Source organism: Triturus cristatus, chromosome 1_1, assembly GCF_964204655.1.
Source record: "Triturus cristatus chromosome 1_1, aTriCri1.1, whole genome shotgun sequence".
Classification (NCBI taxonomy): Eukaryota; Metazoa; Chordata; class Amphibia; order Caudata; family Salamandridae; genus Triturus; species Triturus cristatus.
In genome coordinates, this window is record NC_140579.1 from 124574640 (window position 1) to 124589340 (window position 14701).

A 14701-nucleotide genomic window follows, 5' to 3' on the forward strand; every position below is an offset into this window, starting at 1 on the left:
CAACACCGGCACTTATGACACTCTGCCACATGGTGGCACTGTTTGTCTAATTTACAGATGAGAACAACAACAGATTTGTATTAATCCAGTATACATTTGAAATGACTAATACCCACATCCAAGCTATTACTATAGCTTTCGGTTTCTTGAATATTCAGAATTATCACAGTTCCAGGAATGCAATGGTTTGTACTTGCGCGTTAATACTGCCATTGGCAGCAATGTCAGGGGCAATGGGTGGTACAAGCTGCAGCGGCTCCTGACAAGGGCCCTCTCAATATGTTTTAACAAATGAAGCACTGCTTGCCCCTTGTCTTTAATGACATTATCAACTCAGTAGGTGGCCAGAGTAACTCTAATGGCCTTCTGCCCCTCAAATAAATTGTTTCCTGTGAAACATAGCATGAAACACAAAGCTGATCTGTAGAAGAAGGTTTATTCAAAATGCTACATACAATATAGGACCACCCTGGGCACCTCCAAGAAAGTAACAGACTCTTCAAACCTAATGCTGCCACATTCTAAATTCTACAAATGCATGATGGCACACATTTATTCCATGGCTTCATGGATGCACAGCGGAGAAAATATAAAAAATGTATATAATGTATAAATCTAGAGCAGCGGTATACCAGTATTCTTCGATACCTCGGAGTCTAAAGGGGTTTCCTCTACAGTGCCAGGTGGGGCAGGGTCTGCGGGTCTGCCTGGACACCCCTGATTAGAGGAAGATGTTCTCTGCATCTCTGGAAGGTGGGGTGAGGGTCTTACATGATACCTCTGAGTAGAGAGGGCCATTACCTGGAGCTGTGGTGGTGGGGGGGGGGGCATCTTCAGGTTCTCAATACCCCTGAGTAGAGAGTGCCATTACCTGGAGCTGTGGTGGGGGGGGGGCATCTTCAGGTTCTTGATACCTCTGAGTAAAGAGTGCCATTACCTGGAGCTGTGGTGGGGGGAGGAATCTTCGGGTTCTTGATACCTGTGAGTAGAGAGTGCCATTACCTGGAGCTGTGGTGGGGGGATGGGATCTTCAGGTTCTTGATACCTCTGAGTAGAGAGTGCCATTACCTGGAGCTGTGGTGGGGGGGGGGGCATCTTCAGGCTCTCAATACCTCTGAGTAGAGTGTGCCATTACCTGGAGCTGTGGTGGGGGGAGGAATCTTCGGGTTCTTGATACCTCTGAGTAGAGAGTGCCATTACCTGGAGCTGTGGTGGGGGAGGGGATCTTCAGGTTCTTGATACCTCTGAGTAGAGAGTGCCATTACCTGGAGCTGTGGTGGGGGGGGGGGGGGGGGATCTTCAGGTTCTTGATACCTCTGAGTAGAGAGTGCCATTAGCTGGAGCTGTGGTGGGGGAGGGGATCTTCAGGTTCTTGATACCTCTGAGTAGAGAGTGCCATTACCTGGAGCTGTGGTGGGGGGGAATCTTCAGGTTCTTGATACCTCTGAGTAGAGAGTGCCATTATCTGGAGCTGTGGTGGGGGAGGGGATCTTCAGGTTCTTGAGACCTCAGAGTAGAGAGTGCCATTACCTGGAGCTGTGGTGGGGGAGGGGATCTTCAGGTTCTTGAGACCTCTGAGTAGAGAGTGCCATTACCTGGAGCTGTGGTGGGGGGGGGGGGATCTTCAGATTCTTGTTACCTCTGAGTAGAGAGTGCCATTGCCTGGAGCTGTGGTGGGGGGAGGGGATCTTCAGGTTCTTGATACCTCTGAGTAGAGAGTGTCATTGCCTGGCGCTGTGGTGGGGGGAGGGAATCTTCAGGTTCTTGATACCTCTCAGTAGAGAGTGCCATTACCTGGAGCTGTGGTGGGGGAGGGGATCTTCAGGTTCTTGATACCTCTGCGTAGAGAGTGCCATTACCTGGAGCTGTGGTGGGGTGGAGGGGATCTTCAGGTTCGTCTTGATACCCGAGGAGAGGGTGGTGTTCTGTGGAGCTCTGGGTGTCCGGGGTCTCCTTCAGCTCGCTCTCGCTCTCCCTCTCGCTCTCTCTCCCTAACAGATAGATAGAAGGCGAGAGAGAGAGATAGCTCTCAGTGGGGTATTCTGAGGCTCTCAGGCGTTCTTTGAAAGCCCTGAAGAGAGGATCTTGTTTTCTGGGGGATCTGGGAGGATGTGGGGTAATGCCTCCAACTAGAAGGTGCTGAACTACCGAGCCCTCGGAGGGAAATGTAGGGAGCAAAATGTTCCTGATTCTTTGGCTTGAGAGAGCTCTTTTCTGGAGCACCTGGTGGGGTGGTGTCTGCAAATCTGCTCCTGAGTAGAAGGGACTGTTCTCATTGGCTCTGGGGGCAGTCCTTAGATCTTCCATGGTACCTCCAAGTCGGAAACGCTGTTCCCTGGAGCGCTGGACAACAGTAGAGGTTGCATGTGGGGGGTTGTTTTTAGGTCTTCCATGGTACACCTGAATGCAGGGACTGTTTGCTGGTTGCAGGGCCTTCACTTCCTCTTTGATTCTTGTAAGTGGGAGCCACTGTTGACTGTTGCCTGGAGCTCCGGGGAGAGTCACGAGGGTCTTTAAGTCTATCGCGATACCTCTGAGTAGAGCGTGCCGTTGGCCAAAGGTTGTTTGTGGGGGAGGGGGGGGGGGTTTATGTCTTTCTAGATTCATCAGGCACTTTTTGTGGGTTGTGTGGTCTTCAGTTCCTCGCTGATTCATGTAAGTCAAAGGCGCTGTTTTCTGGAGCTCGGGTGTGTCTGTAAGTTTTCATTGATACCCTATAACTCTAGCGAAGGGTGCTGTTGTCCAAAGGTTGTGTTGTGGAGACATGTTAGGTTGCTCTTGATACATCAGGCACTGTTTGTGGGTGGCAGGTCTCCAGTTCCTCCCTGGTACATGTAAGTAGAAGGCAGTCTTCTTTTAAGCTTGACGGAGGAGTGAGTTGGAGGTCTTTAAGTCTTCCTTGATACCCTATAACTTTGGCGAGGGTGCTGCTGTCCAAAGGTTGTGTCTGGGAGATATTTGTAGGTCACTCTTGATACATCAGCCACTGTTGCATGTAAGTAGAAGGCACTCTTCTCTGAAGCTTGAGGGAGGAGTGAGTTGGGGTCTTTAAGACTTCCTTGATACCCTATAACTCTGGCGAGGGTGCTGTTGTCCAAAGGTAATGTCGGGGTGATATTTGTAGGTCATTCTTGATACATCAGCCACTGTTGCATGTAAGTAGAAGGCACCCTTCTCTGAAGCTTGAGGGAGGAGTGAGTTGTGGGCCTTTAAGTCTTCCTTGATACCTCTGAGTAGACGGGGCTGTTCTCAGGAGCTCTGGGGGTCTCTGCTCTCCCCTCAACCATGTGGAATTCCAGGAGGCTGTAGTGGATTTCCTCATGTCCCTGCAAACAAAGAAGCAGAATGAGGTAATTAAAGGAGCCTTTCTCACCTTCATCAAATCACCCTTCAATGATTACTTTAAAAAACTGCTCCTTTGCCCTGCCATCAACCATAGGCCAGCCTGTGCTTTCCTTCTGCACCCACCACTCACTTTGCATATCTCTCAGCTCCCATCTACTCAGTTTTTCTGTTCACCTATTCATGATAGTTACAGAAGCTGTCCTATATACAATGAATCTAAATGGTGCTCATTCACATAGTCAGTCGTCAGTTTGAATATATGGAATGGAGCCCGCTTTCCCAGCCTGTGCTGGGCACCCCTCCTAGCTAGCCTCTTCTGTGATGGAATACAGCACTGGTGAGAATGTGTGGGTACTTAGGTCCTTGCTAGGAGCACCTTGGCTTGGATTGTGTGACGAGAGGGCTGAGTAAGGTGATGAACATTGGGGTCACCCCCGTTTGGAGTTTTTCCATATGGCAGTCTGGTACCTGGACCTCCCGTTCACTGCCTGCACTGAGGATGAGTACAATGTGTGGGTCCAACAAAGTGAGCCCAATTACCTGGCTTGGGGGTTGGATTAGAAGGAATTTTGGTGACAATAAATTACTCTAGTGAAGGTTCTGCAGATACCCCACCTTAGTATTGGCTGTATGTATGTTGTGTGTGCAACCCCACATGGCGTATACTTTTGAAAGAGTGATATATGGACTTGGCATGACATCAGCACTATTAGAAATGGCTACCCTCCTGGCATATACGGTACCACAGCACAGTGTACCACATCCTATTGTAGATTTATATAGTGCTTAGTACCCATGTTGAAGCACTTTGAGGACGGGCAGCATGCACCTCTGTGCTGCCAGTAGTTAGTTTGTAGTGTTAGTTGTAACTGTTGCAATTGATATCATATTAAGCAGCATTATTCATATTCAAACACTGATGCATCATTTATTTATTTATTTGAAAAGTTTTATAAAGCGCGAACATGACCCCTGCGGGTATCAGAGCACTGTACAAAGAGGCGAAAGCATGAATAGACTCAGTACAATGGAGGTCAACACTGTCAAACAACAAGGATTAAACAATCAAGGTCAGGGACCGGGGAGTGGACCCCGCTAGTCCCCGCATGCAGTGGGACGTTAGTTGTTCATTGTTGTTTTTGATGCATATGCTTAAGTAATGTTTTGAATGGTATCTCTAGTTGTGTCTCTGTGGTTACAAGGAATAGGAGGTGTGCAGTATGCAATGTATCTTGCCTGGTTGTTCTAGTCCACTGTGGTGTTGGGGGAGAGCTCAGTGGGACAAGCAGTAGAGGTCAGAAGGGGACTGACATGGATACTGTTACTGGCGGTGTGAACTGAGCCTCTGACGCTGCTCATGCACGTCAGTGATGTCTCACATGATGTATCATGCATGGAGTGCAAGTACAAAAAAGACATTTGTATTCATGGTATGAATGTGATAAACAAAAAAAGAGCTGCAAGAAGTCACACTTGATTTCCTTGAGTACAGATTTGCATTAAAGAGTGCTTGTATTGCACTTTCTGCCTTCTGGGAAAGCTTAGTCTCGATAATGCAGGAAGGAGTTGGCTATAGTGACAAATGAATGGTCAGGGATATAGGTCTGATCTGTTTATTATGAAACTTTATGACAAAGACAGTAAGAGTGACACATTTATTGCGAGAAGCATAAATTAAAGACAATAGACATAATGGACGGATTGTTACATGTCAGGTCTTGTGGCTCAGTGCACTGAGGCTGCCACTCAAGCCAGCTGTGTTTGACACAAATTTGAATACTGGAGGGCCCTCTCGGCCTTTCATCCTTCCAAGGTGTTGAGTTCGTGAACAAGAAACATCTGTTAATTTGTTGCCAGGAAACCCAAGGGTGAACATTCAATTTAAAATGGCCGTTATCTTAATATTTTGTGTTAATATGAGTGTTTTGTTACATGGAATCTTGAAATGACATACAAAAGGGTTGTGGTGTTTTCACACTCTCTGTTAAGCCCTTGGGGTAGAGGATTTGCAGGTTGATAATCCTCCTTAACCCCTCTCATCAGGGTCTCATATTTTTTGCCAACTCTAATTTGGTTAATATTTGTAATTATGCGGCGGTGTGCCAGATGGGTTTCTCGTGGGAAAACTGAAGCTCAAGACAGTAGGCCTGAGTAGGTTATTGTGACGAGCCAATGATGAAGGCCAGAGGCCTGGTTGGTTCAATGGGAAAAGTAAATCCTTGCATTTTACCCGAAGGAGCAGGAAGAAATATTTCAGACCAGCACTTGTTCCAGAAGGTGACGACTGGAGCTCGTCCTGTTTTGTACACATGAGGGAAACGTGTGCACTTAATACCGGATCCTAAAGTGCATGCACTTTAACTAAATCATAAGGGACGTGTGTCATATAAACGAAGTCTTAGAAGCATGTACACTCTACATCCTACAATTATTGTGTAGAGGCAGTCCTGGCAGTGCATGCACTTTATACTAAATCATACGGGACGTGTGTCGTATAAACGAAGTTTTAGTAGCATGTACACTCTACATCCTACAGGTATTGTGTAAAGGCTGTCCTGCAGTGCATGCACTTTATACTCAATCATACGGGACGTGTGTCATATAAACAACCTCTTAGTAGCATGTACACTCTACATCCTACAGGTATTGTGTAGAGGCAGTCCTGGCAGTGCATGTACTTTATACTCAAGCATAAGGGTCGTGTTTCATATAAACGAAGTCTTAGTAGCATGTACACTCTACATCCTACAGGTATTGTGTAGAGGCAGTCCTGGCAGGGCATGCACTTTATACTAAATCATACGGGACGTGTGTCGTATAAACGTAGTCTCAGTAGCATGTACACTCTACATCCTACAGGTATTGTGTAAAGGCAGTCCTGGCAGTGCATGCACTTTATACTCAATCATACGGGACGTGTGTCGTATAAACGACCTCTTAGTGGCATGTACACTCTACATCCTACAGGTATTGTGTAGAGGCAGTCCTGGCAGTGCATGTACTTTATACTCAATCATAAGGGTCGTGTTTCATATAAACGAAGTCTTAGTAGCATGTACACTCTACATCCTACAGGTTTTGTGTAAAGGCAGTCCTGGCAGTGCATGCACTTTATACTAAATCATACGGGACGTGTGTCGTATAAACAAAGTCTTAGTAGCATGTACACTCTACATCCTACAGGTATTGTGTAAAGGCAGTCCTGCAGTGCATGCAGTTTAAACTCAATCATATGGGACGTCTGTCGTATAAACAAAGTCTTAGTAGCATGTACACTCTACATCCTACAGGTATTGTGTAAAGGCAGTCCTGGCAGTGCATGCACTTTATACTAAATCATAAGGGACATGTGTCATATAAACGAAGTCTTAGTAACATGTACACTCTACATCCTACAGGTATTGTGTAAAGGTAGTCCTGGCAGTGCATGCACTTTATACTAAATCATACGGGACGTGTGTCGTATAAACGAAGTCTTAGTAGCATGTACACTCTACATCCTACAGGTATTGTGTAAAGGCAGTCCTGGCAGTGCATGCACTTTATACTCAATCATAAGGGTCGTGTGTCATATAAACGAAGTCTTAGTAGCATGTACACTCTACATCCTACAGGTATTGTGTAAAGGCAGTCCTGGCAGTGCATGTACTTTATACTCAATCATAAGGGTCGTGTGTCATATAAACGAAGTCTTAGTAGCATGGGCGTCCGCAGAAATGTTTCAGGGGGGGGCTAGCCTGGCAAATGAAGGGGCATGGCTAATGTTAATCAATAGGGGCGGGGCTAAAATGGGAGACGATCAGGATCGGGTAATGCTCAGGCCAAGCTGAGTAAAAAAGCATAGCGAATAGGCCTCACCTTTGGGAACTTATAAGTATTTAGTTATGCAGCAGGTCCCAAAGGCGGGACCTATTGGCTATGCCAATGCTTGTTGTTATATCTGGGCATGTTGAGAGGCTAGGGGACTGGGTCTCGATGTTGGGTTGGGAGCACAGCAATGACCTACTCAATTTGAATGCGTAGGTAATACAACCGGCGGCGTGAAATGAAAGGTTCACTACCAGGAATAACAGGAAGGTAGAAAGTTAGGCTGGTTAGAAAGGTAAGGAGGAGTAGAGGCAGGCATGGTGGTGAGGGGAGAAACAGATGCATGCTAGGAGAGCGCTGTGAGGGAAGGAGGCGAAATGGGAAGAGGCACTGAAAGGCAGGTCGGGTAAAGATCGTAGTGAGGCAAACAGAAGGGTAGCGAGGGGTGAAGGGTAGACAAAGAAGTGAGGTGTAGAAGAAAAAGATTCAGGAGCAGAGACAGGTAAATCAAAGATGGAGAGGAGAGAATAACGCAGTCGTAGAACGTGAGAGGGCCGGGTAGAGAGAGGAAGAGGTGTGTCAGAGATAGGTAGAGACAGTTGAGGAAGAGGGAATAGTAAAGACTGAGGTAGACAGCTGAGGTAGAGGGGTGCGTTGATATAAAGGAAGTGCAGAGATGTGTCAGAGATGTTACTGAAGAGGAAAAGTAGTAAAGGTATTGAGAAAGCAGTAAGGTACTAAAAGAAGTAAGGGGGTGAACAGAGGTAGAACGAGTGAAAGGGGAGAGAACACGTAGAAGATGAGTGGCAGGGTAAAGTGAGCGATCAGGCAGTGAGTGTGAGGAGTGGGATACAGAGGGATATGTGGCAGTGACTGCGAGGTGTAGGGTACAGAGGGATATGTTGTGGCTGTGAGCGCGAGGTGTGGGGTACAGAGGGATATAAGGCAGTGAGCGAGAGGTGTGGGGTACAGAGGGATATGTTGTGGCAGTGAGCGCGAGATGTGGGGTACAGAGGGATATAAGGCAGTGAGCGAAAGGTGTGGGGTACAGAGGGATATAAGGCAGTGAGCGAGAGGTGTGGGGGTACAGAGGGATATGTTGTTGCAGTGAGCGTGAGGTGTGGGGTACAGAGGGATATGTTGTGGCAGTGAGCGCGAGGTGTGGGGTACAGAGGGATATGTTGTGGCAGTGAGCGCGAGGTGTGGGGTACAGAGGGATATAAGGCAGTGAGCTCAAGGTGTGGGGTACAGAGGGATATAAGGCAGTGAGCGAGAGGTGTTGGGTACAGAGGGATATGTTGTGGCAGTGAGCACGAGGTGTGGGGTACAGAGGGATATAAGGCAGTGAGCGAGAGGTATGGGGTACAGAGGGATATGTTGTGGCAGTGAGCGCGAGGTGTGGGATACAGAGGGATATAAGGCAGTGAGCGCAAGGTGTAGGGTACAGAGGGATATAAGTCAGTGAGCAAGAGGTGTGGGGTACAGAGGGATATGTTGTGGCAGTGAGCACGAATTGTGGGGTACAGAGGGATATGTTGTGGCAGTGAGCACGAATTGTGGGGTACAGAGGGATATGTTGTGGCAGTGAGCGCGAGGTGTGGGGTACAGAGGGATACAAGGCAGTGAGCGAGAGGTGTGGGGTACAGAGGGATATGTTGTGGCAGTGAGCGCGAGGTGTGGGGTACAGAGGGACATAAGGCAGTGAGCACAAGGTGTGGGATACAGAGGGATATAAGGCAGTGAGCTAGAGGTGTGGGGTACAGAGGGATATGTTGTGGCAGTGAGCACGTGGGGTACAGAGGGATATAAGGCAGTGAGCGAGAGGTGTGGGGTACAGAGGGATATGTTGTGGCTGTGAGCGCGAGGTGTGGGATACAGAGGGATATAAGGCAGTGAGCACAAGGTGTAGGGTACAGAGCGATATAAGTCAGTGAGCAAGAGGTGTGGGGTACAGAGGGATATGTTGTGGCAGTGAGCACGAATTGTGGGGTACAGAGGGATATGTTGTGGCAGTGAGCACGAATTGTGGGGTACAGAGGGATATGTTGTGGCAGTGAGCGCGAGGTGTGGGGTACAGAGGGATACAAGGCAGTGAGCGCAAGGTGTGGGGTACAGAGGGATATAAGGCAGTGAGTGAGAGGTGTGGGGTGAAGAGGGATTTTAGGCAGTGAGCGCAGGGAGTGGGGTACAGAGGAATATAAGGCAGTGAAACACAGTGCCGGGACGTCCTGCCAGACATGATAGGATGCATACTGGCAGACAGATATGTTATTGACACATGACTGTGTACGTTTTAGTGGGATCTGAAATCCGGGCTATGCTGCAACCTCAATTTCTGACTCCGAGGATAATGTATCGACTGACACCCCCCCCCCGAACTTCATTCAGAAGACCCCTTGCTCTCAGGCTACACAGTGTTAAAAGGAGGTCTTGGTGTCCAGACCTAGTTTGCCACTTCCCCTTAGGATGCAGCCTGCACTTTCACCTATGGCTGATTAAGGAAAGGACTGCACGAACCAGAATGCCATTGAGCACGAGTTTGAAGGGGGTGGGTGTATTTCCACACCACCTCTAGCAGTGGTGATGTCAAGTGGCACTCGAGGCAGAGCCTGTTCCTTTTCATGGCCTTAGGGAGAAAAAAAACGATCATGGCACAAACAACACTGCTCTGTGTCCGCTGGTCTCAGCAGCACTTACCCAACCTGCTGAACTGCCTCATTGGTTCAGGGTGGGATGTATGCTTTCGCAGCTCAACCTGGCCATTGTCATTCTGTATGTGATAATCAGCCACAGACAGAATGACAATGGGAGGGAGGGGCTGCGAGGAGGCGTGCGAGGCGCCCCATCAGGGAGTTGAGGCCTCTGGCAGGGAACAGCTCTGCTCCCTCCAGGGTCCAAAATTACGGGCAAAAGGCGTCCGTAAAAGCATGGGTGTCCGCAGGGGGGGGGCAAGGAGGGTTGCTCCAGGGGGAGGCAAGCGCCCCTCCTTGCCCCCCCCTGCGGACGCCCAAGCTTAGTAGCATGTACACTCTACATCCTACAGGTATTGTGTAAAGGTAGTCCTGGCAGTGCATGCACTTTATACTAAATCATACGGGACGTGTGTCGTATAAACGAAGTCTTAGTAGCATGTACACTCTACATCCTACAGGTATTGTGTAAAGGCAGTCCTGGCAGTGCATGCACTTTATACTAAATCATACGGGACGTGTGTCGTATAAACGAAGTCTTAGTAGCATGTATACTCTACATCCTACAGGTATTGTGTAAAGGCAGTCCTGCAGTGCATGCACTTTAAACTCAATCATATGGGACGTCTGTCGTATAAACAAAGTCTTAGTAGCATGTACACTCTACATCCTACAGGTATTGTGTAAAGGCAGTCCTGGCAGTGCATGCACTTTATACTAAATCATAAGGGACATGTGTCAAATAAATGAAGCCCTGGGAGTGCCTACACTTTACATTATACCCTAAGGGATGTACGTTGTGTGAATCAAGCCCTAGCAGCTTGTGCACTATACATTAAATATTAGGAGAACGAGGTTCTCAACAGAGAAACCTTGAAATTGATTGACTGAGCCGTATGTTTGTTGCGTATTGAGAACTTTTTTTTTATAGTTCTTTTTATTAAACGTTTCAATTACATCACATCCATCCAATACAGGTGAGCGACCATATAATTACACATTAAAAACAGTGACTTTCAATAGACCGCATGATTATTAAACAGATTAGGTTAAGGGGTGCCAAAAGTTCCAGTTTCGCTCGGGCGACCTGGCGGGGTACAGATGTCTCCTCTATAGTGATTCCAGGCGCCCCATATCCTCCCCCATTTCCGGGACACCCTCTGGCCACATAAACTGATTTTTCTCTAAACATGCACCAGCCTAGGTCCTCTTCCCATCTCCTCAGCCGAGGCGGGTGGACTGCACCCCACAGCTGCGCTATGTTCCACTTGGCAATCATATAAGCCAGAGTTACCCACTGTGTTGCATAGGTGTTAAGGTCTGTGGGCTCCCAGACGTTCAGGAGACATCGACGGGCCTCCGGCTGGAACGTTACCCCTAATACCTCCCGCAGCGTCTGGTGTATATCCCTCCAGTACGATTGCATATGGTGACATTCCCACAGGATATGGAAAAAGGTTCCTACCTCCCCGCACCCTCGTCTACACTCATCGCTCTCCGCCTTTCCCATCCGGACCAGGCAGGGCCCCGTTATATATGTCCTGTGAAGTATTTTGAGTTGCACTAAACGCAGCCTCGCCTGAATTGCGACCTCTCGCGGGGATGAAACCGCCGCTTGCCAGTCCTCTTCGTCTAATTCCAGCCCGTCACTGCACTATTTCCCCTTAAGGGCCTGCAGTGGATCCGCCATGTGGTTGATACGTTTTTTGTATATAAGAGAGATGGTTTTTACCGGCAGATGACCATCCCATAATCTTTCCTCCAGGGGGGAGGCGTCGGGGGTCCTCGTGTCACCCGGAATCTGTGTACGTAGAGCATGCCCGATTTGGAGGTATCTATTGTGCTCAGAGTCTGCCAAGCTGTATTGAGTTTGAAGTGAAGTGAAAGGAAGGATTGTCCCCTCTCCCCAGATGTCGCTAATACGTGAAATACCAATAAGGTCCCACTTGTCAAACCCCTTACATTCCCAGAGGTTACCTAGTCTCTCGGAGCTCCACAAAAGAGTGGCCAAAGTGAGCTTGTTGTCCCATTGTAGGTATTTGTTAACTACGTGCCAAGTATGGACGGCATGTGCTGTGGGTCCGGTCAGCGGGAGTCTGCGGGGCCTAGCATATAGGGCTCTGTTATAGTCTCCACCCGGGAGTAACCACCTATCCATAGTATATCCGGGGTCATCCGGGCGGCCATAGATTCCATGATTAATGGCCGCTAGCTGGGCAGCCCAGTAATATTTCCTGAGATCGGGAAGGCTGATCCGCCCGTCATACCAGTTGAGAATTAGTTTAGAGAATGCTATACGGGGTCTGCCGTCCCAGAGAAGTTCCCTTTGGAGGCCCTCCACCTCCCTGAAATAGGATGCGGGAACAGAGTCTATTGTGTTTTGAAGTGCATATAGAAAACGAGGTAGGGCCATCATTTTAAAAAGCACTGCTCTCCCCAGCATGGACAGGGGAAGGGATCTCCAATGCGCAACATCCCTCTTAAGCCTCTGCAGAGGGGGAACTAAATTATGGGCAAACCGCAATTTGGGATCTAGCGTCTCATAAATACCGAGGTATCGGAAGCCCTCCGGCGCTATCTGGATCAGGCAAGTCGGGGGAGAAGAACTTTTTATACATTCATGCATCATCACTCGTCCTTTGTTACATTTCACTTCGTATAATTATTCATTATCATTATCAATTTGATATTTAAATATAGTATGATTTGATTCTTACAATAGAAGTTTTTTTTTTAGTGCATTGAATGACAATGTAAATCACTGTAATCGATTTTATGATCTTCCCAGTTCATGTTCAATTAAATGTTGTCTCGCACAGTGAGGACTGTATGCATTAATGTTTGTTGTCCGACATGGCTTTATAATCCCATCTCTACGCGCGTTTCGATTAAAAGAAAAAATTCTATAAAAACACATATAATAGAGAAAAGTCTGGGTAATGGCTCCAAAACCCTCCAAATTATTTCAATGACATCACTGTTGTAGTTTGTATATCTCATTTCAATGTGCTACCTCATATCCCAGGTGTTCATGAAGTGTGAATCTATGCTTGCTATGTTTCTACAGTGCTACCTTATATCACCAGTTCAACACTCTATGTGCAAGGGTGGGACCTCTTCCCTGTCCATAAAAACAAAGATAGAAACTAAAGTGTCAAAGAAGATAGTCTAAAACACAGAGAAGATTAATAAAAGAATAGTAAAGGATCCAGTACCTCAGCAGAGTGTGCCACATCCTAGTGTAGATTTAACATAGTGCATAGTACCCTTCAAGCTAGCCTGGCTGGTCATCCGTGATGCCCCGAAACCGGTCCCAGGAAACTTGTTTCCGGTCCAGAGAGGATCTGGCCTGGCAGTTCGGGCCGGACAATTCCCATTGGGCGCAGGGTCAGGACTGATTTGCGTATGGCCGGTTTAAACTTGAATGGCATGGGGAGCAAAACAACTATGGAATTAGGCCCAGATCTCTGTACTTGGGGTGAATGTTTGACATTGTTTTTAAATCACATGCAGTTTGTTTCATTTAAGCCTTATCTATGAAATTATGTTTTTCTTAAATGTGTCTAATGAAGACATACATCTCTCTGCCCGGCTCTGCTTCTCTCTGTCACCTCCTCCACCTATTCAACTATGCCATCAGTCCCTTACCTTTCCTTCCTCTCTTAACTTGTCGAGCATTCAACCACCTCTCACCTCTGTTGTGTTATATTACATGGGATATATACTACATATAATCTCTCTCTAGACAAGTGTGGGGTTGAAGTTCTTGAATACATAGGGGATAGCCTCTAATCTTGGGTAACCAGTCTTGACCTCCACACTTTTGATTGGTCATTGGACGAAGCACTTCATGTGAGCGGCATATGCTCAGGTTGTGCAGTGCCTAATTTGAGCCGGTGGTTTCCGGTGCTTGGCACTGGCACTTAATGGCCAACACTGACGTTTATGACAGTCTGCCACATGGTGGCGCTGTTTGTCTAATTTAGAGATTAGTACAACAACAGTTGTTTCTTAATTCAATATACATTATAAATAACTCATACCTGCCACGCAAGCTATTTTTATAGCGTTGGGGGCCTGCAATAGTCTGAATTCCCACAGTTTTAGGAGTGTGATGGGTAGTAGTTGTGTTGGCACAGTTATTGGCAGCAATGGCATGGGCAGTGGGTGGTGCAAGCTCCTGATGAGTGCCCTTGCACTGATTATTATTATAATTATTATTGTTTTACAAATTACAAATGAATCAGTGTTGAGAAGGTAGGGTCTAGTTTCAAATATAAGTTCGCTAACTGGGGCAGAGTTCTTCACGCCTGCTGGCCCACCTCTGACAGCCACTGAAGCTGGTCTAGGGCATGGTCATACAGGCCAACCCTCCTGATTCAGGCCGGAGACTACTGATTTCAAGGCTAGGGCCCCGCCTCCTGATATCTGCCTGCAGGAACCCATTCCATGGCGGGCTTCAGATGGCAGGGGCTGGTCTTGTGTGCCTCGGGTTATGCACTGCCAGTAACTTGCTCCTGCAAGCTGGTGCACAACATTTTTGTCACATTTTCTCTGCCTGCCATAGAGATTTCACTGTGCTCCTGGCAGGTATGGAAGAAACATTTTTGAATTTCTGATATCCGATCCTCATACATGTCAATAGACCTGCCTGAAGCTGCCGCTACTTCAATAGAAAGCAAAAGACACACAATTGATGGACGAAATGCAGAAAAAATCAAAACATTCACCCCAGTCAAGAGATCTGGGTTAAATCCATTGTTCTTTTGCTCACCATGCCACGCCAGTTTAGGCCTGACAATATGCAAATCAGTCTTGGCCCTGTGCCTCGTGGGAACAGTCCAGCCCAAACTGCCAAG

At 47.5% G+C, this 14701-nt stretch overlaps 1 protein-coding gene across 1 annotated transcript in view; it reads right to left on the minus strand.

Annotated features, from left to right (window-relative positions):
- Positions 1-417: 417 nt before the first annotated feature.
- LOC146869748 (coxsackievirus and adenovirus receptor homolog) overlaps positions 418-14701 on the minus strand; it is a 67022-nt gene continuing 52738 nt past the window's right edge. The window contains exon 7 of the mRNA XM_085614127.1: positions 418-3326. Within this exon, the coding sequence (XP_085470253.1) occupies positions 3210-3326 (117 nt within the window). The 3' untranslated portion in view covers positions 418-3209. The remainder of the gene's footprint in view (positions 3327-14701) is intronic.